The sequence below is a fragment of the Caenorhabditis briggsae genome (genome assembly GCF_000004555.2).
Source record: "Caenorhabditis briggsae complete genome, chrV, whole genome shotgun sequence".
NCBI classification, from domain to species: Eukaryota; Metazoa; Nematoda; class Chromadorea; order Rhabditida; family Rhabditidae; genus Caenorhabditis; species Caenorhabditis briggsae.
In genome coordinates this window covers 8,950,218-8,971,312 of record NC_013488.2, presented here as the reverse complement: position 1 = coordinate 8,971,312, position 21,095 = coordinate 8,950,218, and the positions used below count along the sequence as shown (strand labels likewise).

Here is a 21,095-nt window from a genome sequence, read left to right as displayed (position 1 = left end):
CCGTTTTCATAACTTTTAATAATGGTCATCTGTCAGAAATGTCCACTAAACGACCAGGTGGAACTTCGTTTCAACCAGAAGTGAAGCGCAAACGCGAAAGTGACGAATTCGAGCAGTGTTACGTGGTAAGTCTGTCTAAATGGTTTTATAATGGTTCGTAAACTATTTTTCTTACTATTAGAGTTGAAGTTGTATTTGACTAAATCAACATTTCATAAGTTCACTATTTTCAGCCTAAATTCGAAAAGGATCTGCCAGCATGCCCCAAAATCGACAAAACCGGCTGGGCCAGGCCTGCAGTCGAAAAAGATCTTGGAATCACCAAAAATATTGCATGTCAAGTGCTAGAAGTTGAAACATATCATGAAGATGGTTCCGCGACAACTTATGATAGAACTAATGTGAAGTTGTATGGTGTAACGAAAGCAGGAAACTCGATCTGTGTCATTGTCACTGATTATTTTCCTCATTTCTACTTCCAGGTAAAAGATTTCACTGTTTCAATGTTCATACAAAATTGCACATTTGCAGGCTCCACAAGGATTTGGAGTCGAGCACATTGGAGTAGCTCAGTCTGCTATTTGTAACATGGTTGCGGCTGCCAAACGCAGAGGAGGTAGTGGACAAACTCAGTTGCCTGGAAATGTTGTTGATAATCTTGTCCATCTTGAAATTGTCCATGGAGAAAATCTCTACTACTTCCGTGGTGCTGATACCAAAGTTCCATTCGTCAAAGTGACCGGCTCAACAGAAGCACTGAACAAAGCTCGTCAAGAACTGAAGAATGGAGTCAATTTGATGGGAAAAGGACCAGTGAATGTCGGAAACTTGTACGAGTCGAATATCAACGCGGTGGTTATGTTCCTAGCAAAAACGAACATTGCCGGGTGCGGATGGATTGAGGTTTAAAAGTTTTAGGGAAGACAAACAACTGTTTTCCATTTCTAGATCCCGGCCGGAAAATGTAAAATTCTACCCAACTCTGAGAAGTCGTCTCGGTGCCAAATCGAAGTTTCCATCAATGTCAAGAATCTGATCGTCCACGAAAGCGATGGAGAATGGGCCGGAATCGCCCCAATCCGGTAATTTTTGTGAAAAAAAAATCTTATGAGAGACGAGAAATTTCAGTACTCTATCGTTGGATATCGAGTGTATCGGTCGACGAGGTATTTTCCCCGAGGCAATCAAAGATCCAATCATTCAAATTGCCAATCTTGTGAAAGTTGAAGGAGAATCTGAGCCCTTTGTGCGAAACTGCTTCGTTCTCGGAACTTGTGCTCATGTAGTTGGGTCCAACATCATCGAATGTGTCAATGAAAAAGTGCTTCTGGAGAAATGGGCGGAATTCGTTCGTGAAGTTGATCCAGACATCATTACTGGCTACAACATTCTGAACTTTGATCTTCCTTACATTTTGGATCGTGCCAAAGTCCTTTCACTTCCTCAAGTTTCTCATTTGGGTCGTCAGCGGGACAAGGGGTCCGTTGTCCGGGACGCAGCTATCTCATCGAAGCAAATGGGTAGCAGAGTCAACAAGAGTATCGATATTCACGGAAGAATTATCTTCGACGTATTGCAAGTGGTACTTCGTGACTACAAACTTCGTAGTTACACCCTGAACAGCGTCTCATACCAGTTTCTATCTGAACAAAAAGAAGATGTCGAGCACAATATCATTCCTGATTTGCAACGTGGAGACGAGCAAACAAGAAGACGTTTAGCTCAATATTGCTTGAAAGATGCCTATCTGCCACTTCGCCTTCTTGATAAACTGATGTCGATCATCAACTACATCGAAATGGCAAGAGTCACTGGGGTCCCAATGAACTTTCTACTCACCAAAGGCCAACAAATCAAGGTTAGGATAGTCTGATAAACTCAAAATCAAAGAAAATTTACAGATCCTATCCATGATGCTCCGCCGTTGCAAACAAAACAATTTCTTCCTTCCTGTGATTGAAGCTAATTCTGGCGATGGAGAAGGATATGAAGGGGCAACTGTCATTGATCCGATTCGCGGATTTTACAACGAGCCGATCGCAACTCTTGATTTCGCTTCACTGTATCCGTCCATTATGATTGCTCACAACCTCTGCTACACAACTCTTCTCAAATCTCCACAAGGAGTTGAAAACAAGGATTATATTCGCACACCATCTGGACAATATTTTGCAACCAAATCCAAGAGACGTGGATTGTTGCCAGAGATTCTTGAAGATCTTCTAGCTGCCAGAAAACGAGCGAAGAATGACATGAAGAATGAAAAAGACGAATTCAAGAGAATGGTGTACAACGGAAGACAGCTAGCTTTGAAAATCTCAGCCAATTCAGTTTATGGATTTACTGGTGCCACCGTTGGAAAACTACCCTGTCTTGAGATTTCTCAATCTGTCACTGCATTTGGTAGAAAAATGATCGATATGACTAAATCAGAAGTTGAACGAATCTACAAAAAAGGAGCTCTCGACGGAAAATGCCCTGCTGATGCGAAGGTTATTTATGGAGACACAGATTCGGTGATGGTTAAATTTGGAGTCGAAAATGTTGCGCAGGCAATGGAAATCGGTTTGGAGGCTGCTAAAGAAGTCAGCAAGATTTTCACTCCACCGATCAAGTTGGAATTCGAAAAAGTCTACTTCCCGTATCTTCTTATCAACAAGAAACGTTATGCTGGTCTTTATTTCACAAAACCTGAAGTTCATGACAAAATGGATTGCAAAGGTTTAGAGACAGTACGTCGTGACAATTGCCCGTTGGTCGCCAAAGTTCTTGGAGTATGTCTTGAGAAGTTGCTCATCGATAGAGATCAACAATCTGCTTTGGATTTCGCCAAGAAAACTATCAGCGATTTGCTCTGCAACAAAATTGATATTTCACTTCTGATTATCAGTAAAGAACTGACAAAGTCTGGAGATGTAAGTATTTCTTTTCGATTCTCTTATTGGAACAAAAACTTATGATTTCAGAAATACCAAGCGAAACAAGCGCATGTGGAGTTGGCAGCACGAATGAAGAAACGCGACGCTGGTAGCGCTCCTAGACTTGGTGATCGTGTGCCATACGTCTTCGTGGCGGCTGCAAAGAATGTACCAGCTTACGAGAGAGCCGAAGATCCAACATTTGTTCTCCAAAATAATATCCCACTCGACACAAAACACTACTTGACTAACCAACTGGCAAAACCACTTGCTAGAATCTTTGAACCAATTTTGGGAGATCGAGCAGAGAAGATTCTTGTTGAAGGAGAGCATACCAGAGTTCGAACAGTGGTTCAGAGCAAAGTTGGAGGGCTCGCAGCATTCACAAAGAAATCGGCGACTTGTCTCGGATGCAAAAGCGTCCTTCCGAAAATGGAATCTGAAAATGCAGTTTGTAAGCATTGCGAACCAAAGTTGCCAGAAATTTATGCATCTCGGTAGGGATCTTTCCAATTTTGAAAGCTTTCAATTTCATTTTTTCCAGACTGACTACTATGCACGAGCTGGAAAATCATTTCGGTCGACTTTGGACAGAGTGCCAAAATTGTGCTAAAACAATGCAAGATAAGGTCAACTGCTCGGCTCGTGACTGTCCGATCTACTACATGCGTGAGAAAGTTCGCAACGAGCTTTCAGAAGCTAATACCGTTATGCAGCGATTCGGAGATCCCTGCTTTGCACCGCCAAAAATATAATTTCTTACTTATCCTGGTTTGATGATTGATTGATACCTGTTTTACTGTGAATGATCTTAATTTCTAAATGTTCATCTCATCTTTTTTTTCTATTGTCTTTTTCTACTGGTCATTCTCACATCATAAACTCTTCTCGATTCAAACAAGTTATTTTTTTTATCAACCAGATGCGATATCGCTTCAAATATTTGAAAGTTAGTGATGTCTTTTGGGATCGAGATTCAAATAATTTCAGGTCAGATGATTATACGAAAAGCAGCGTTCTTCTTAGTTTTAGCCACAATAGTTTTTGCGTCTGACGATCCCAAGGATTCTGAAAATGCAAAATCGTCAATACGGTTCACACCGAAACTCATCAGCTCATACCGAGAAAAAGTTCGTCGAATGTTTTACCATGCTTATGATGGATACTTGAACCACGCATTTCCATTGGACGAGTTGAAACCGATTACTTGTGTTGGACAAGACACTTGGGGATCCTTCTCTCTATCTCTGATTGATGCCCTAGACACTCTTTTAGTGATGGGAAACAACACAGAATTCCGAAGAGCTGTCACATTAGTGCTCGAGAAGGTTCGTGATGATGCAAACGTCAATGTATCAGTGTTTGAAACCAACATTCGAGTGGTTGGAGGGCTGATTTCTGCCCATATGTTAGCTGGGAGACATAAAGGTAGGAAATGAACTATTTGATTTCTGTTCTAGTCTCAATTTTCAGATCTGGTCAAAGAGTGGAAAGGCTATCCATGTGATGGACCGCTTCTGAAGCTAGCGGTGAAAATGGCTGATCGTTTGATGCCAGCATTCAACACAGATACTGGGATGCCTTATGGAACTGTGAATTTGAAGTATGGAGTTCACAAAGATGAAACCCCGATTACTTGCACTGCTGGAGTTGGAACATTCATTATTGGTAAGGTCGTTCGATTTGCCTGGTTTTCAACTTTCGTCATAGCTTTTCAGAATTCGGAACACTTTCCCGATTAACTGGTGACGATAAATACGAGAAGGTTGCCTTGAAAGCTCTGGATGCTCTATGGTCCACTATATCTCCGATTGGACTTGTTGGAAATCATATCAATGTTCAGACAGGACAGTGGACAGCCACAGACTCTGGGATCGGAGCCGGCGTTGACAGTTACCTCGAGTATCTGGCAAAAGGATCTTATCTGTTCAGAAGACCGAGTCTCATGAAACAATTCCACGAACATGCAACATCGATCAACAAGCATGTCAGAAAGGGTGACTGGTTTATGTGGGTTTCAATGGCCAAGGGAGCTGTCTCACTACCCATCTTTCAATCTCTCGAGGCCTTCTGGCCTGGAACGTTGACTATGGTTGGAGACGTTCAAGACGCTTCTCGGATCATGCTACAGTACTCGGAAATTATTAGAAAGTACGGTTTCCCACCGGAATTCTACAATATACATAACGAAGAGCCAGTTGACAAAAGATCAGCATTCCCATTAAGACCAGAGATGGTTGAGTCTTTAATGTACCTATATCGAGCTACAAAAGATGAAACATGGCTAGAGTTAGGAGCAGAAATTGTTGACGTGAGTTGTTTTGAGCTGAAAAATATTGGCCTCCTTAATTTTCGTTTTTCAGGCCATCGAATCATCGGCTCGTACAAAATGTGGTTATGCAACAATCAACAATGTCAAAGAGCACAACATTGAGGATAGAATGGAATCGTTCTTCCTAGCTGAAACAACTAAATATTTGTACTTGTTGTTTGACCCGGAAAACTTTATTCACTCAAAAGGAGATCAAGCTCGAATTTTTAAGAGTTCGAAGAATCTTACATGTATTCTGTATGGAGGTGGTTACATTTTTAATACTGAGGCACATCCAGTTGATCCTGGGATGTTGGACTGTTGTAGCATTCAAGCGAAGCGGGAGCAAGAGGTTGGAGAGAAAGAGGTATAGAGTTTATCTATGGAGTCTATGGAGGTATGGAGTTTTATGCAGTTTATGTTTCAGGTCAGCACAGGGGATCATCTGGAAAAACGAAACTTGACTGAGAAAGGAGGAGAGAAGTATTATGAGAATCAATACGGGAAAAAGGAGGAATTGATACAATATGAAGTGGATGAAAAGATGAAAGCAGAGGCAGAGAAAAAGAAGGCAGAAGAGAAATCACAGCAGGCTATGGATAAAGTGCGAACTTTCTTGATGAGGGCATATCTGAAGGATGAAGCAAAGCAAAGGAACGGAGAATCTTCGGATTCGGCAAAACAACTTCTTGATCAACTTCTAAAAGCGTATCCGAATCACACTCAAGAGCTAGAAAATGTCAACAAGGAGGCTCTTTATCTGTTTGAAGAACAACAGCATTTAAATGATATTCGAGATATAGTCAAAGATATTCCGATTCCTGACCTCTTCTGCAATGGATGTTCCTATCCTCTTCATGAAATTGTCGATTCTGTGGCACTCCGGGTGATGATGGCTGATATTTATGAATATCATATCTATCCAAATAGAAAGGTATGTTTATAAAGAACTACTGCTTTTAACTTCTTTTTTCAGGTAAAATTCCATCACGGTCCAGTATGTTGGTTGGAAGAAACCCCTAGAATAGAGGACGACTACAAAAATGAGCCACCCAGTGTTCACACCGACAAGTGGAATAGTGCTCTCTTCGATAGCGATATGGTGGTTTTGAGCAATTTTCTTGGAGACGATGACATTGAAGAAATTCGAAAGTTCGGCTTCAAATACTTGCTTGCTCCTGGTTATAAGAATATAGATAGACGGATAGGTGGACAGAATATAGCTTTAAAACGGAAAAAGGCGTGGTATTATGAAGTCTAAATATATCCAGATTAACGGGTTTTCTCTCTTTTTCCGTTTAATATATCTAAAACTAGTCTGCTCATAGACTGCTGTGCCTTTTATAATTGTATATATGATCGGGTGTATTCGATTTTTCTGTGATATTTGTTATATTTTGTAATTTTGTTAAATTTTAAAAATAAATGTGGTATTCTGAAATTTATTGGTTCCTATTACATAATTGGGTCTTTCACCGAAGGTTCCCCATTCGGTTTATTTTGTTTTCAGAGTTTTCCAGCATTACCTGACCATAATTTCAGAATGATAACGGCAAAACATTTATCAGCAGGATGTCGAAGGTTGTTATCCACGTCCTCATACACTGTAAGATCCCATACTTGTGGAGAACTAAATGCTTCAAATAAAGGTAAGATATTGAACAGATTATAATAAAAGTCCATCGTTGATTCAGATGAAAAAGTGAGCGTAATGGGTTGGTTATCACATAAACGAATGGATCGATTTTTCGTATTACGGGATGCTTACGGTTCTGTTCAAGCCACGATTCCAGAGAATTCTGAACTCAAAAGACTTCTAAAAGATCTTCCTTACGAATCCATCGTTCGAGTTGATGGAGTTGTGGTCGATCGAGGAGAGAATCGGAATAAAGCAATGAAAACTGGTGATATCGAAGTATTCAGCAATATTCATCAAAGATAGCATTCCATTAATTCAGATTGGCGTCAAAAAACTAACAGTGCTGAACAAGGCTGTATCAAACCTTCCATTGCTCCCAGGTGTTAATGCAAATGAGAGAACCCGACTGAAATATCGCTACATCGATTTAAGATCCGACAAGCTTCAGAGATCCCTTCGCATCCGATCAGAATTCGTTCACAATCTCCGGAAGTTTCTCGTGGAGAAAAGTGGATTCGTCGATGTGGAAACGCCGACACTTTTCCGTCGTACTCCAGGAGGAGCCACAGAATTCGTCGTACCCGCGCCATCTCCAAATCATGGAATGGCCTATTCATTACCTCAAAGTCCTCAACAATTCAAACAGCTTTTGATGGTTGGAGCCATTGATCGCTATTTTCAGGTATTTCTGAATGGAGAAACGGAAAAAAAAACTTTGATTTTTCAGATTGCTCGATGCTATCGAGATGAGGGCTCCAAAGGGGATCGACAACCGGAATTCACTCAAGTCGACGTGGAAATGTCATTCACAACGCAAGAGGGTGTAATGCAGTTAATCGAAGACATGGTCATATCCGCTTGGCCCGAATCTCTGAATCATATCAAACCCAAATCTCCATTTCCAAGAATATCGTACTCTGGAGCCATGGCAAAGTATGGAATCGATAAACCAGATATGAGAATTCCGTGGGAAATTGAAGATGTGAAGAGTGGTATTTTTAATTTTTTGAAAAAGAATGATTGCGAGAACTGGAGAGCCAGAGTAATTGTTTGTCGAGGAACCGGAAAAACTTCAATTTCGAATTCAATCAAAAACGAATGGAAAAGATTGATTCAGATGAACGAAAATGGAAGAAATTTTGCGATTTGTCATCCTTCACAGAAAAGTTGGTTCAAATCAGTGGAAAATCAGAAAATTGTGGACGAATTTGTATTGACGGAAGATGATGTTCTCATCGTATGTTGGGGACACTCTGATGGTGTTTATTGGACCTTGGGTATTTTTTTTAGTTTTATACTCTTTTTCAATTTCAATTTAAAGGCCAACTTCGCAACTACGTAGCTGAAGTTTGTGGTCTCCGTTCAGAAGGTGGCGTAACTGCTCATTGGGTTGTCGATTTCCCACTTTTCTCATTCGAAGAAGGTCAACTTGTGTCGACCCATCATCCTTTCACTGCTCCAGTTGAGAAAGACAAAGAAATGCTTTTCGAGTCGGACAATCAGAAACTTCTTCAAATCACTGGACAACACTATGATTTGGTGATGAATGGAGTTGAAATGGGTGGCGGCTCAGTTCGAATTGAAAACTCTGAAATTCAAAGGCATGTTCTGAAAGTGCTCGGAGAGCCTACAGAAGAAATGGAGCATCTTTTGAATGCATTATCTTATGGAGCACCACCACATGGAGGATTTGCTTTGGGGCTTGATCGATTTGTGGCAATGCTAGCTTCAGATGGAAATCCCTTAACACCAGTTCGTGATGTTATTGCGTTCCCCAAAACGAAAAACGGAAAAGATCTGATGAGCGATGCACCGACAACTCTTTCTCAAAAGCAATTGCAGAGGTTAGTGCAGAGAAACTTTCATGCTCATTTTTATTTGAATTTCAGATATGGAATCACACTACGATCAGATGCAGATAGCTGATTCCTTAATCGTTTTCTCAAAATTAGGAACCTAGAATGTTGTTGTTTCTTGTTTTCATGTTATGATATTCTGTCAATGAAAAAAACCATTTATTTAAAAAGAAGAAAAAAGATTCATTTCAAGTTGAGAAAGCGAAAAGAAAATGTGGGTAACCCTTTATAAGAAGCCGGTGATGATGACAGACAAGAGAATGGAAAAAATGACAAACGAGAATAAGATTTGAAGCAGATTGTAACTAACTTATTTTTTGGTACTTATTAAAAATTAATGATATAGCTAAGAGACTTTTTTAAAAATGGAACAGGGATCGAAAAGAAGACAACGTGGCAAATTGGAATGGAAGTGATTACTGTAGATGGGTGACATAGTTCGATGGGAAGATGCCTCGTCGATTGTTGAGTTGTCCTTCCCACCAGTTCGAATCAGTTTTGTCGATTACTGAAACAGAAATAGATTTTTGCGATAATACTGCAAAAAAAACTCACAAATAATAACATCTCCTCTCTTGAAAGCCAACTCTTCACTTTCTTGTGGGTTGAAATCAAAAAGCGCCTGAACGAATTTCACCTCAATGGTCATATCCGATAATAGTAATGTGTGGGTCCTCGAAACAGACGCTGTTCTAAAATTACGGAATAAAGAAATAATAGTCTAGAAATTTTCTTGCCTGTGATATCTGACTAACTCGTTCAATGAATTGTGTTTTTCGGTCCACAGATAGTATTTTCCGCCTTTATCGCGCAGGACTTTGAAGTGTTGGATGGAGTCTTGGAATCTGAAAAACTAAGAATAGAAAATGGAAAATCAGCTTTGAATACAAACCGAACACTGACTGAAAACTCTCCCGGACTGCTCTCACATTGTCGAACCAAGAAATTACCATCTTTTACATTTTTTCGTTTCAGTAGCACTTCCGCGTCGTTTCTGGTTATTTTTCCGAGGTACCTAGAAATATTGGGGCCTTTTCAACTTCAAGATGAGTATTTTTAGCTTGATAACAGATTTAAAAAGTATAAAGTCTCACCATGGGCACTCCCTCATTCGAATGAAATTCGATGGGATGAATCCTTCATGACCATCCAGTTCAGCTTTGAACCAATGCGGATCTTCATCTTTGTTGAGAACTTTCAGAATATTGCCACGTCGAAAAGAAAGCTCATTGTTCGGACCAGCTTGAAAATCGTGCTCGGCGATCGCCTCCATTTTTACTCTTCCTGAAAATTTACAGATTTTTTGGACGGTTCGAAAGCTGGTTGAGTGAAAAAATGTTGCAAAAGGAATCAGCAATTATTATGCTGATTTGCCAATATCGGAGCTGTGGAAGAGAAAACCGGGGGATACCCGCCGCAGCCGAACTACTGTAGTTTTAGTTACGGGAAACGTTGTCCATGATCACAAGCTCTTCTCTTCCACAGCTCCGATTTTTTTAAAAATACAAACATAATAATCGCATTAGAAGTATCGAGCAATTGAAATTACAAAAACTAATGAGTGTACTAGAGAACAAAAAACTCCAGGTTAAAAAAGAGAGTCCAAAAATTGTTTCAGGAAAACAAAAACAGTCAAATAGAAGAAAACTAAACCACTTGTGGAATTTCTTCCAACATTGAGAATAACCTCATCGTTTGAAGAGAGGAGGCTGGAAGAAAACGGGAAGGAAGTGCAAGAGAAGAAGAGACGTAGGAGGAGAGACAAAAGAGGAAAAGGGTCACTTGTACATTGTGTGAAGGGGTTTTCTGCATGAATAGGGGGGAAGAGAATGGAGGTGCGAGGAGAAGGTGTCATCCGGTATGATTTATGGCTTCCTTCAGACAATAAAGCATGATAATAAATAATAAATGAAGTTGTCAGTGTGGTAAAGGATGAGGTGAAGAAGATTTAGCTGTTTTGTTGAGGTTATATCGGAAATAGGGAAAATGTTATTCCGGTACAAAAAAGCAGAGATGTGGAAGAGGAACACCGTTGGCCGGAGCCGATAGTCCCACAGCGACATCTACCGTAACTTAAAAATCGTTTTATTTTCATGATTCATTCTCTCGTTTCTTCTTTTCGACTTTTATGTTATTTTTTCGCGAACAAATCGGAAAATAAAAATGTTTAATAGTGAAAAAAAAATGATTGGAAACACACGAAAATAAAAAAAAATCCGAAAATTATAATATTTTTAGGTTACTGTAGTTGTTCTCTTCTACCGTTTCGATTGTTTGTACCAGAAAAATAGGGGAGAGGAAAATATGTCAGTTTGGATGTAAATTAACACGTTCAACTAAAAGTAACTGATGGTAGCTAGAGTGAGGTACTGTAGTCATCGAGGAAAGTTCTTAATTTTTCGTTTGAGGTTGATTTAAAATCGCAAAAAGTTACAATAGAATCAGCTCGGTTGACTCCAAAATTAAGTGGTAGGAAATGGAAAAAAAAGTCTTAAATTAATATCAAAATTATTTTATCTCACGAGTCATTTTCTGTTCGATGTTTGTAATCGGAATTTACAGAACCAACATCTTCATTAAAAATCCGTACAATTTCTGAAACCTTAAAAATACCGAAAACCGAGAATCGCAAACTGATGAGAAACGAAAGCAACAAATGGAAATGAATCAGAATGAAAAGAAATGGAATGGATTCTTGTCCCATGCACAGATGTTTACTGAATGTCAGCAAACATATACGCTCTCTCTGTTTGGTACTGTGTACTAGTGACCATAACGGGAAGGACAGGCGTTGGTTTAGAGCAAAGAGCGTGATTTCAACATGTGGGAGTGTGAATGTAGGTGAAGAAATGAAGAAATGGAGATGAGAATTTAGATTGAGACTCTCTTTAAAATCAGAATAATTGGGAATTCAGCCTCATAAAAGATCCCATTCAAAGTTCCAATCGGACTAGTTGGGACACACCCAGAAACTAGAAAAAGTCCGATAATTTCAAAGATGGGGTATTAGAGAAGACAGCGGTATTGATCAGTTGAAAACGATACGAAAAGGACAGAAAATGGTAGAAAAGGAGGAGAAAACATGTGAGAGTAGGAGAGGAAAACCAACTGATAGTGGAAGAAAAACGAAATGAGTTACGACCGAAAACAGAAAATTCGAGAAGGAATTTCAAACATGCGATAGGGTTTTACAAAACAGAAGAAAACAAGTGGATAGTTGAAAATGGCTGTTCGAGTTTTTAAAATTCCTTGAAATAAAAGTTTTAGCATGAAAAAAAATTGGGTTTCCAGGAAGTGAAATAAAAAACCACAAAAACATAAACATCTGAGTTCTTTTAAATTTTTTGTCGGAAAAGTTAAATTATTTATTCTATCGAAAACAAAAAATTAGTTCCTGAAATCGTCACCCCTAAATTATAAGATCAAATAGTTTTGAGAAAAATCGAAAACAAATTATAGATCAATTCTTATAAGCAGACTTGAGAACGGGCCAAAGATGAGCGTCTGGCGGGCCACGTTATAGTTGCGTTCAGGATCGATATTTTTGGACCAACTGCATTCGATATGATAAAACTCGACTTGTAACTCTGCTCATAGACTTTTTTAATGAGATAATTTTGTAGTACTCGTCGAGTTTTATCATATCTGATTTAGTTGATCGAAAATTATTGATCCTAGAAGAAACTATAACAGGGCCCGTTTTTCAAGTATACACCTAACGGGAACATAATAGATTTTGACAGTGACAAAATTTCAGTTTCAACTTGAACTTCTTTTATCTCTTATCCAGATCTAGATCAAAGATCTAAAACAGTGAAAAGAAATCTGTAAAAATAGCTGGTGCAGTGACAATACTCATCACTGAATTCGAAAACTCCTTCAACGCCATGGCTCAATCCGTCCTACCAGGAGACATCCAGACCCAACCTTCAACTCTCTGTATAATGACAACACACCTACCACATCAAGCTGATTAACTCCTCGTCTCGCCGTATTGGATAAGACTACCAACGTGAAGAGACTCGAAGTTGACCCACCATGTGGAGTTCTCGACCTAAAGGAGGATGTGCTTGAAGCTGTGTCTTGCGACATTAGGACAGGAGGTTGGTTTTGGACATTCAATTGATTGTTCCAAAAAGTTTTTGTTTCAGGGCACGAACAGCGACCGTATTACTGTCGGGTGGACTAACACCCCAAACGAAGCTGCCAAACAATTCCGTCGTGAATGGTTCCAGGGAGACGGACTAGAAAATTGGAATCTGAGTCTTTTCAAAAATGATCTTGAGAGTGTCTGAATGTAACTTATCGAGGTTAATTTACACTTGTTCTTTTCTGTGCTGAACAACTCTGATATAGTGAATCAAGGGACTATCGACCATCCTGATCTTTTACGTCACTGTTCTTCGGGCTTCCTTATTTGGCGACTGTCCACTGATCAAAATGTTACAGATGGAGGCGTGCAAATTCATATGAAGTACACGAAAAAGACACGATATGTTGAATACACAGAACAGCTATCAGATCATATCAACGGAACGTATAGTAATAATCGTATCGTGTTTCCTCTAATAGCTACTTCTAGAAGCCCACCCAAATTGTCCATTTTGAACTCAATTATCTCAATTGCTTGGAAAGATATCAACATTTTGTAAACTAATGAAATATAAGTGACATTGTGATAAATAATCTATCAATTGACAATTGTTTGATATCTTTTGAAAGAAGCGAGATAATTGAGCTCAAACGTGACGGTTTGAGTGGACTTCTATTTGAGAAAATACGGTGATTGTACAGAATATACCAACATCGGTTATTATGTTCTGAAGCTCATATGAACCGGTTCGGCGAGCAAAAAAAAAAATGCAAATCCAAAGCTTCAGATATTTTCTGCCCAATACCAAATTTTCTTGAGTGCCTCATTGATCAAGCGAGCTTCCAGCAGATCGAAAATACCATTTGGAGAACGTCGACGAACCGTGGACACAAATAAAGGTAATGACCGTAAAACGTATAATAGAAGTGCCCCTGTCGACTGTCAAGTTTGAGCTCGATTATCTTGATTTCTATGAAAGCTGTCGAAAATGGGTAAACTGGCAAAACACTCTTGATATTTTGATAAACCATTTATCTGTTGACAAGTTTTTCATTTCTTTGACGGGAACCGAGAAAAGTTATCTCAAAGTTAGAAGTTAGAGTGCTGTTCTATTGCAGGTTTAAAGTTACTTCAAATTAATGAAGATTTCTATACATGTTTAGGATTAATTTTTCAATTTTTCTTTGTGTATTGGGTGGCATTTGCTTACCTTACTTGTTAGCCTATATCCCAGTCTTCTAGAAAAAACACTTTTCTGCTACGAGGTTAGGCTTTGTACCCACTAGACTGTCCCGATTATTTTTCGACTGAAAACGTTTTTTGCATGCAAAATCAGTTTTTCACATGTTGTTGCACTTTTTCCGGTCAAGCTGTTTGTTTCAGTGATTCCATGTATGACTGGTTTGTCACCCAATTTATGCCACCAAAAAGACGTACAAACTACACATTCGGATTCACACATCGACGGTCTGGTCATCAGATGGCCACGACGACGCGGCGAGGGTAAAAATTTGACCGAAGAAGAATGAGAAAAGAGACTATTGCGTTCAGTTCATGATTCTTTCACGGGGAAGCTATGAGGAGAGTGGGCGGAGCTTATGTGATTTAGGGACAAAGAATAAGAATAACTGGATACGGTCATATTTAAAAAGCTGCAAAATCTACAGAAATAGACTGAATCTTAGATATTGATACCTAAACCTCAGATTTTCAAGCCTTATGTTTTCAGATTTTCTCTTGATTTTGAAATGAAAGCAGATTCTGATCTACTACAACTTATAGGAAACATCTGTAAATATGAATTTCCGAAGGTTTTATTTTGACTACCATGCTTCAATTTTCCCAGAACTCATTACCGTAAAATCGGCATTAGAAGGGACCCCAACGTTGAGCCAATTTATTTTGGTTCCTGTCAAAGATATAAGATTTTTGTCAACTAACAAAATATTTTTGATATTATGCTAAACATTTTTTTAGTTGATAACTTTTAAATATCTTTTACAGGAAATGAGATGACTTAGCTTAAACTGAACAATATAGGGGCCCTTCTATTACAGGTTCAACGGTATTTAGTTCCTCTTCAAATGAATGTACTCTACAACACAGTTCACAGTCCTCATACCGTCATAATGTTCAATATCTTTTTTTGTTGAAAACAGCCTCACTAGTTTTTTTAATAACTAAACCATGTATACTTCTATTGTTCTAGTCAAAACTCCCAGAATTTAAAAGAATAAAAAACTTTCAGAATTCATATGAATCCAGTCAAGAATCGGTTCCGCTACCTTGTTGTATTTCTTGGTCTCGCATGTCTTACTTCTATTCTTTCCAACTATATTATCATCAACTTCACATTCATTTGCATGAAAGATGACCCAACTGGAATCGAGCTGTCTGAAAATGGAGTTAGATTTAGATGAAAAATTGAAAAATTATATATCGTAAATTTTTCAGACAACATACAATAGATACGACTATTCAGTTGCTGAGAAAAGCGCAATCGTATGGGCCGTCGCAGTTGGAACCATTCTTGGCACTGGTCCAATCAACTACTCATATGTTCGGTTTGGAGCACGTATCCCATTTTTCATCGCTGGTATGGTTTCTGCATTTGCTACCATTTTGACTCCAATCGGTGCATATTTGGGATTACCGTACCTGTTGGCCCTGAGATTTGCACAGGTGGGATTATTTTATTTTCAGCGTCATCATTTAAAACTTGTGTGCTACAGATGGAGCATAATTACCGGGACTAAAATTTCCAGTAGCATAACATTTGAGTAAAGAGTTGTACTCGATTCAAATTTGGAGTACAAAAATTAAAATTTTTCATTAGTGAACTGGTCTAGTTTCAAATTACTTTATCAATTTCGAGCTGAGTTATCGCATGTCAAAGTTGCTCCATTTTATGAAAATCACAACAGCGGAAAAGAAACATTACGGTGTTCATCTTGGGACAATCATAAATGTACCTAGATTTGAGAAATCAGTTTGAAAATTTCAGTATCTTTGAATCAAACTTAAAATTATACTTCTACCAATTTTCGTGCTCCCAAGATACTTATGTCTAGAGATATACCAGTTATTATCAGTCTTGGTAATTGTGCGCCACCTCGTACGTCGATACTTGGTAATTGAGCTTAAACGAATGCCTAATTTTCAGGGTCTTGCTTATTCTGCTGACTTTGCCGCCATTGGAATCGTTTGTGTCCGATGGGCTCCACTAACTCAAACAGGACTTTTTATCTCGATTTTGACAAGTTTCAGTCCTGCAGCCACTGTAATGACAAACGCGGCATCTGGCTGGGTAGACGAAAAAGAGGATAATCTTTGTTTCAATGTAGTAGTTTTTCAGTTGTGTAAATCGTCATATGGCTGGCAGTCAGCATTCTACGTTCACGGCGTCATTGGATTCCTCATTTTCGCAGCGTGGCTCTATTTTTACAACGACGATCCGCAGTTCAATAAGAAAGTGTCTGCAAAAGAACTAATTACAATTCAAAAGAATAAAACACAAGCACACATCGAAAGAGACTCATTTGTTCCGTATTGGGAGATTTGCAAGAATCGAGTTATCCTAACTGTATGGATCAATTCGTTCTTCGAAATGACCACACTGATTCTTCTGTTGACCTACTCTCCAATATATTTCCGGAAAGTTCTCGACTTTAGCGTTATCGAAACTGGAATGTTGATATCGTTATCAGCAGTAGCTCACATGCCAGCCAAGCTGATATCTGGATGGCTTTCGGATCGTCAATTCCTTTCTGAACGCGTCCGTATGTGGTTCTTCAACACTTCTTCCGTTGGTCTAGCTGGATTCATGTGTGTCACATTGGCTTATATTCCAGTGACCTGGAAGTACACAAGTGTAGTCATGTTCAGTATTGTTTACACTTTGATGGGTACCAATTGTGGAGGATTCTACAAGTGTGGAACTTTTGCAGCAAGGTAGGTTCTTTTAAGAATTCTCCTTTCGTAATTTACGAAATTCTTCGATAATTTTTAGGCAGTACGCTCATTTCGTCTTGGCTATGATACAGTTCATGAAGTGTATTGCTCTGTTTGCTGCTCCAGCCACTGTTGCAATTTTTGTCTCCGATGAATCGTCTCATACTCAATGGGGATATGTTTACATTCTCAATGGTTCATTGATGTTCATTGCGAATATTCTTTTCTTCCCAATGGCAACCGACCAACCACAACCATTCACGTTTGTAACCCGAAAGACAGTGGAAGAAGAAAAGAAGAAACGTCAAATTGCCTAACTTTTGATTCAACTTCGAAAATCATACATTACGGTTATGTACATATTATGTAGATTGTTCTGGATATAAAAGGAAACTCGTTTATATTATTATCACAGTGTTAACTTTAAGTAAACATTACATACAGGTAAGTAAGCAGTAGTAGTAAAAACACGCATCATCAAATGGCAATTAGTCCGAATTAAGAAATTCAGATTTCAAGATCAAAATTCTAAAACAAAGCGAATGTTAGGATTCAGAAATGTAGAGCTCATCGACATGATACTCATGATTACGACGTCGCTCACGGAAACGGGCGACATCTTTTCGAGTGATAACTCCACGAAGCTGGAAGATTTGAAATATGAATTGAACTAGTACTGAAGAACTTACATGGTTGTCATCATTCACTACAAAAAGGTACCGTAGTCCAAGACCTCTGAACAATCGGAAAATGAATGGAAGAGAAGTGTTCAATGGAACACGATGGGGGTGAGGATGCATGTACGGTTCAATGTCCAACCAGCACGATTCGTCATATTGTGTCAGTCCAAGATCGTTGAGGGACTTCATTTGGCTGTAATTAAAGCTTACAAGTCATTAAAGCTTTCAGAAAAATCTTACTCATCATCATCTTGACACTCATAAAAGTCATTTGGAAGAGCATTGCTGGATGTTCCTTCTTCTTCGAATATCCTATTTTCGAGAAGTTTGAAAAGTTGAGATCGGAGAATATATCCCTTCAGTCTACCGTAATCCGGCAGGGACTCGTACGGTGATTCTTCAATTCTGTCAACTACTGGAAATCCGTGATGTAGAGTTGATCGTAGAATTTCAACAATTCGAGAGACTCGTTCTCGGCGTTCGAGAGCAACAACATCTTTTCGCATCACTCGACTGGAAATTGATTAATTTTTAAGAAGTATCAAAGTATCAGGGATACTTACTCAGCTAAAATGTTTCTGCTCATTTTGGGTGGATTCCATCCTAGGATCGGTACTTCTGCCAAGTCAATATGAGAATCATAAAGTCCTTCGTTGAACATGTCTCCAACCCATTTCGTCACCATTAGAACAAGCATGATGGGCAGGCCGAAAGTGATGTCTTTGGTGGCCTCCATAATGATTGCAGTGAGCGAAATTGTCATTCTGACTACACCTCCTAATTGGGCAGCTGCTCCTGCCAACGCATATTTTCCAGGATCTATTCCAGTCACTGAAGGGAACAGTCTTTCAACCAGTATTCCAAATAGTCTTCCCCAAGCTGCACCAGTGAGAATGGCTGGAATGAAAACTCCAGAAGGCACAGAGATTCCGAATGTCCATAAAGTCAACAAAAAGTATTCGATGCCAAAGATTACCAATGTCATAACTCCAAATGAATCTGAAAATTTTATATGTTGATTGGATTCATAAGTTCATTTATGATTCACTAACTGATAGGACTGTGGAAGAGACTCTTAACACTTTCTTCTGGGTTTTGGAAAAATAAACTTGCTACTGCTGAGTATTCTCCTTTTTTACACCACATTTGGTTGATCTGAGTGGATGTGGCAGTTGGATTTGCTCCGATCGGTTGGCAGTCGTCGATTGCAAAGATGGTGAGAAATGCAAGGAATCCGGACACTGCAGCGACTAAGAGACATTCAAAAAGTCGACCGAACTTGCTGCTAACGTATTTCTTCCGGAATTCGGTCAGACGGGTATTGAGATAATTGAAGAGAGCACCGAGGCATCCGCCAATCACACCAATCAGAAGGAACAGCGGGATTTCCCAGATATTGTAATCTTTATTTTCGAAAATTCCAAAATTGGCGAGACCTGTCCATGAGAGCCATCCACTTCGTCCGTTGAACCAACTTAAAATCCAATTCACAGTGAAAGATGAGATCATTGCTGAGAAGAACATTCGCCATGTCAAGTTTTGATTCCAGAAACTTGCTCCCTCTTCGAGAGAAAACAATACTCCTCCGATCGGTGCTCCGAAGGCAGCAGCAACTCCAGCAGCCGCTCCAGCTGACACAAAATCTCGTCTTTCTCTATCGTTTCGGAATTCTCGGAACACGCCAAAGTCGATTCCAAGTGAATAACTTTTTCCTTGAGATACTCCAGCTCCCACGGCGGCACCCGAATGAATCATGGGTCCTTCTTTTCCAGCACAAAGGCCTCCTCCAACAGAACAAGCTACACCGATAGCTTTCGAAACAAGTGTTTTCAGTCGAACGACCTCAGGAATGGCAATTCCATTCAGATAACACTTGATCTGAGGGATTCCAGAACCTCCGGCAATCGGAGCAACATATATAACAAGAATCGCAGCAATGGTGACGAGAACACAATTGTATCCGATCCACGCAATCATCACAGTCCACATGCATCCTGCGGTAGTTCCCCTCTGTTCTTCTCCACATTTTGATATTACTGAAATCTTTCAATCAAAAGTGTAAAAACAAAACAAAATTGACAACTTACAATACTTGAGAATCCAATTGAATTTGATATCCTTGCTGTAATGAACCATGATATCGATGAAAGCTGCGACGAGACCAGTGAATACTCCGATCAGGAAGCATACAAACCATCGATTTCGAGAGATTCTCCATAGCGTCAACTGCAAAGTTTTCGACGATTTATGCGATTTTTTCTCAATAACTTCAAAGGAGACGAACCTGATGGGAAGGTTTTTTCTCAGCGTCACGATACAATCTGTTTTCCGAAACTTCGTAGTTCAGACTTTCGTATCTTGCCGACAAGGCTTCGTGACTATCTGTTCGATCTGATTCCTCGATTTGCCGAGAGAAAAGAAGCTCCTCTTCCTATAAAATCAAAAAATTCCGCTGATTTGAAATTACATATCTCTTTCTCTCACATGTCTTCTTCGCTGTCTAGCCATTTGTTCCAAATTCGAGTTAGACATGACTCTTTCAAGGCCAGATACTGGATCCTCATTTGGATCAAGACTATTGGAGCTGGTCCGCACCCTCCCACGAGAAGTCATCTGGAGAAGTTCTTTCAGATATGTCAAGTTTAGTGTATATGTGGAGAAGTAACGAATTTCCGATTTTCAGGCAACAGATTTATTGCAAAAAATAGAAAAAAAAACTTTTCTGGTTCAGTTGATTATTTTATTATGGACATGGAGATGGTAAGAAAACAAGGCGGGCTTATATAGGTTTTGGGGAATAAAAGCGTTAAGTTAAAGTAAATGTTTTGGCTGAAGACGAGTAGACTTCTGAGTATCCGTAGTGTGAGCACAATGTCGGATTCATTAGGCACGGAATCCACGACCACGAGATGTGACAGCTTGATCGGAGACGTACTGAACTGGGCGATATTGGACTGGTTGAACCTGTAATGTTGTTCATTTTTAGGTTTATAGTTGAGCAAGTAGCTCTCCATAATTTGGACTTCTTGTACTCACCTGTCTGACAACGGTCTTTCTTTGTACTTGTCTCCCTCCGCCGTTGACATATCTGACGTTTCCGCCACTTTGCTGTGGTCTCTGGAATCGTTGGTTCTGTTGTTGGAAACGGCGTGATTGTTGTTGCTGCTGTTGGAAACGTTGTTGTGGGACTGGCACTTGAATCACTCTCTGCACAACTTGCTCGTACTGAAAACTCTTTAAATTGACACATGGGCGTCCAAAAACTGTCTCACCTGTGGAACCTGACGACGGATAACAGTGTTATTACGGCGACTGTTATTGTTTCCTGGACGGAAGCGTCTTCCCTGTTGCACTGGTTGAACCACAACGACACGTCTCTGTTGCTGTTGTTGGACACGGCGAACTTGTTGTGGTGGGGCTCGACGAACTTGCTGTGGTGGAGCTCGTCGAATCACGTGAGTCTCCGTTGGTGGAGCGGTGATGATCTGGCGAACGACACGAACCGGTGCAGGTTGAACGTGCTGAATAATTGTACGCGGAGCTTTCGGTCTCTGTTGGACTGGTTGGACAATTCCACGAGCAGCAGCAACATTTCGTCTGATAGCTGCGGTTCTTCTGGCAGCGAGAGTAAAAGCGGCGACACCCTG

At 39.7% G+C, this 21,095-nt stretch overlaps 7 protein-coding genes across 7 annotated transcripts in view; 4 read left to right on the top strand and 3 right to left on the bottom strand.

The window, feature by feature from the left end:
- Positions 1-38: 38 nt before the first annotated feature.
- Positions 39-3,673, top strand: CBG23360 (the record flags this gene model as incomplete). Its single annotated transcript, XM_002636603.1, has 8 exons — positions 39-125; positions 234-482; positions 532-903; positions 949-1,082; positions 1,129-1,858; positions 1,902-2,915; positions 2,967-3,415; positions 3,463-3,673. 8 exons carry the CDS (start codon positions 39-41, stop codon positions 3,671-3,673), a joined length of 3,246 nt encoding a protein of 1,081 aa, XP_002636649.1.
- A 240-nt stretch (positions 3,674-3,913) lies between these two features.
- On the top strand, positions 3,914-6,490 carry CBG23361 (the record flags this gene model as incomplete). The annotated part of the gene is made up of 6 exons (XM_002636604.1): positions 3,914-4,346; positions 4,392-4,586; positions 4,637-5,229; positions 5,282-5,596; positions 5,657-6,163; positions 6,206-6,490. The coding sequence occupies 6 exons, from the start codon at positions 3,914-3,916 to the stop codon at positions 6,488-6,490; spliced, it is 2,328 nt and encodes a 775-aa protein (XP_002636650.1).
- A 282-nt stretch (positions 6,491-6,772) lies between these two features.
- On the top strand, positions 6,773-8,794 carry Cbr-dars-2 (the record flags this gene model as incomplete). The annotated part of the gene is made up of 4 exons (XM_045237450.1): positions 6,773-6,878; positions 6,924-7,144; positions 7,188-8,145; positions 8,190-8,794. The coding sequence occupies 4 exons, from the start codon at positions 6,773-6,775 to the stop codon at positions 8,792-8,794; spliced, it is 1,890 nt and encodes a 629-aa protein (XP_045097770.1).
- Positions 8,795-9,140: 346 nt separating this feature from the next.
- CBG23363 lies at positions 9,141-9,997 on the bottom strand (the record flags this gene model as incomplete). Its single annotated transcript, XM_045237449.1, has 5 exons — positions 9,141-9,232; positions 9,280-9,416; positions 9,480-9,569; positions 9,617-9,739; positions 9,819-9,997. The coding sequence occupies 5 exons, from the start codon at positions 9,995-9,997 to the stop codon at positions 9,141-9,143; spliced, it is 621 nt and encodes a 206-aa protein (XP_045097769.1).
- A 5,075-nt stretch (positions 9,998-15,072) lies between these two features.
- Positions 15,073-17,085, top strand: CBG23364 (the record flags this gene model as incomplete). The annotated part of the gene is made up of 5 exons (XM_045237448.1): positions 15,073-15,222; positions 15,272-15,499; positions 15,981-16,124; positions 16,173-16,768; positions 16,827-17,085. The coding sequence occupies 5 exons, from the start codon at positions 15,073-15,075 to the stop codon at positions 17,083-17,085; spliced, it is 1,377 nt and encodes a 458-aa protein (XP_045097768.1).
- A 228-nt stretch (positions 17,086-17,313) lies between these two features.
- On the bottom strand, positions 17,314-20,061 carry Cbr-clh-6 (the record flags this gene model as incomplete). Its single annotated transcript, XM_045237447.1, has 7 exons — positions 17,314-17,641; positions 17,689-17,961; positions 18,012-18,447; positions 18,501-19,484; positions 19,536-19,674; positions 19,733-19,879; positions 19,933-20,061. The coding sequence occupies 7 exons, from the start codon at positions 20,059-20,061 to the stop codon at positions 17,314-17,316; spliced, it is 2,436 nt and encodes an 811-aa protein (XP_045097767.1).
- Positions 20,062-20,331: 270 nt separating this feature from the next.
- The window catches only part of Cbr-pqn-53, a gene marked incomplete at both ends in the record, with an annotated part of 6,991 nt that continues 6,227 nt past the window's right edge, over positions 20,332-21,095 (bottom strand). The window contains 3 exons of the mRNA XM_002636609.1: positions 20,332-20,412; positions 20,485-20,673; positions 20,721-21,092. Coding sequence (XP_002636655.1) covers positions 20,332-20,412; positions 20,485-20,673; positions 20,721-21,092 — 642 coding nt within the window. The remainder of the gene's footprint in view (positions 20,413-20,484; positions 20,674-20,720; positions 21,093-21,095) is intronic.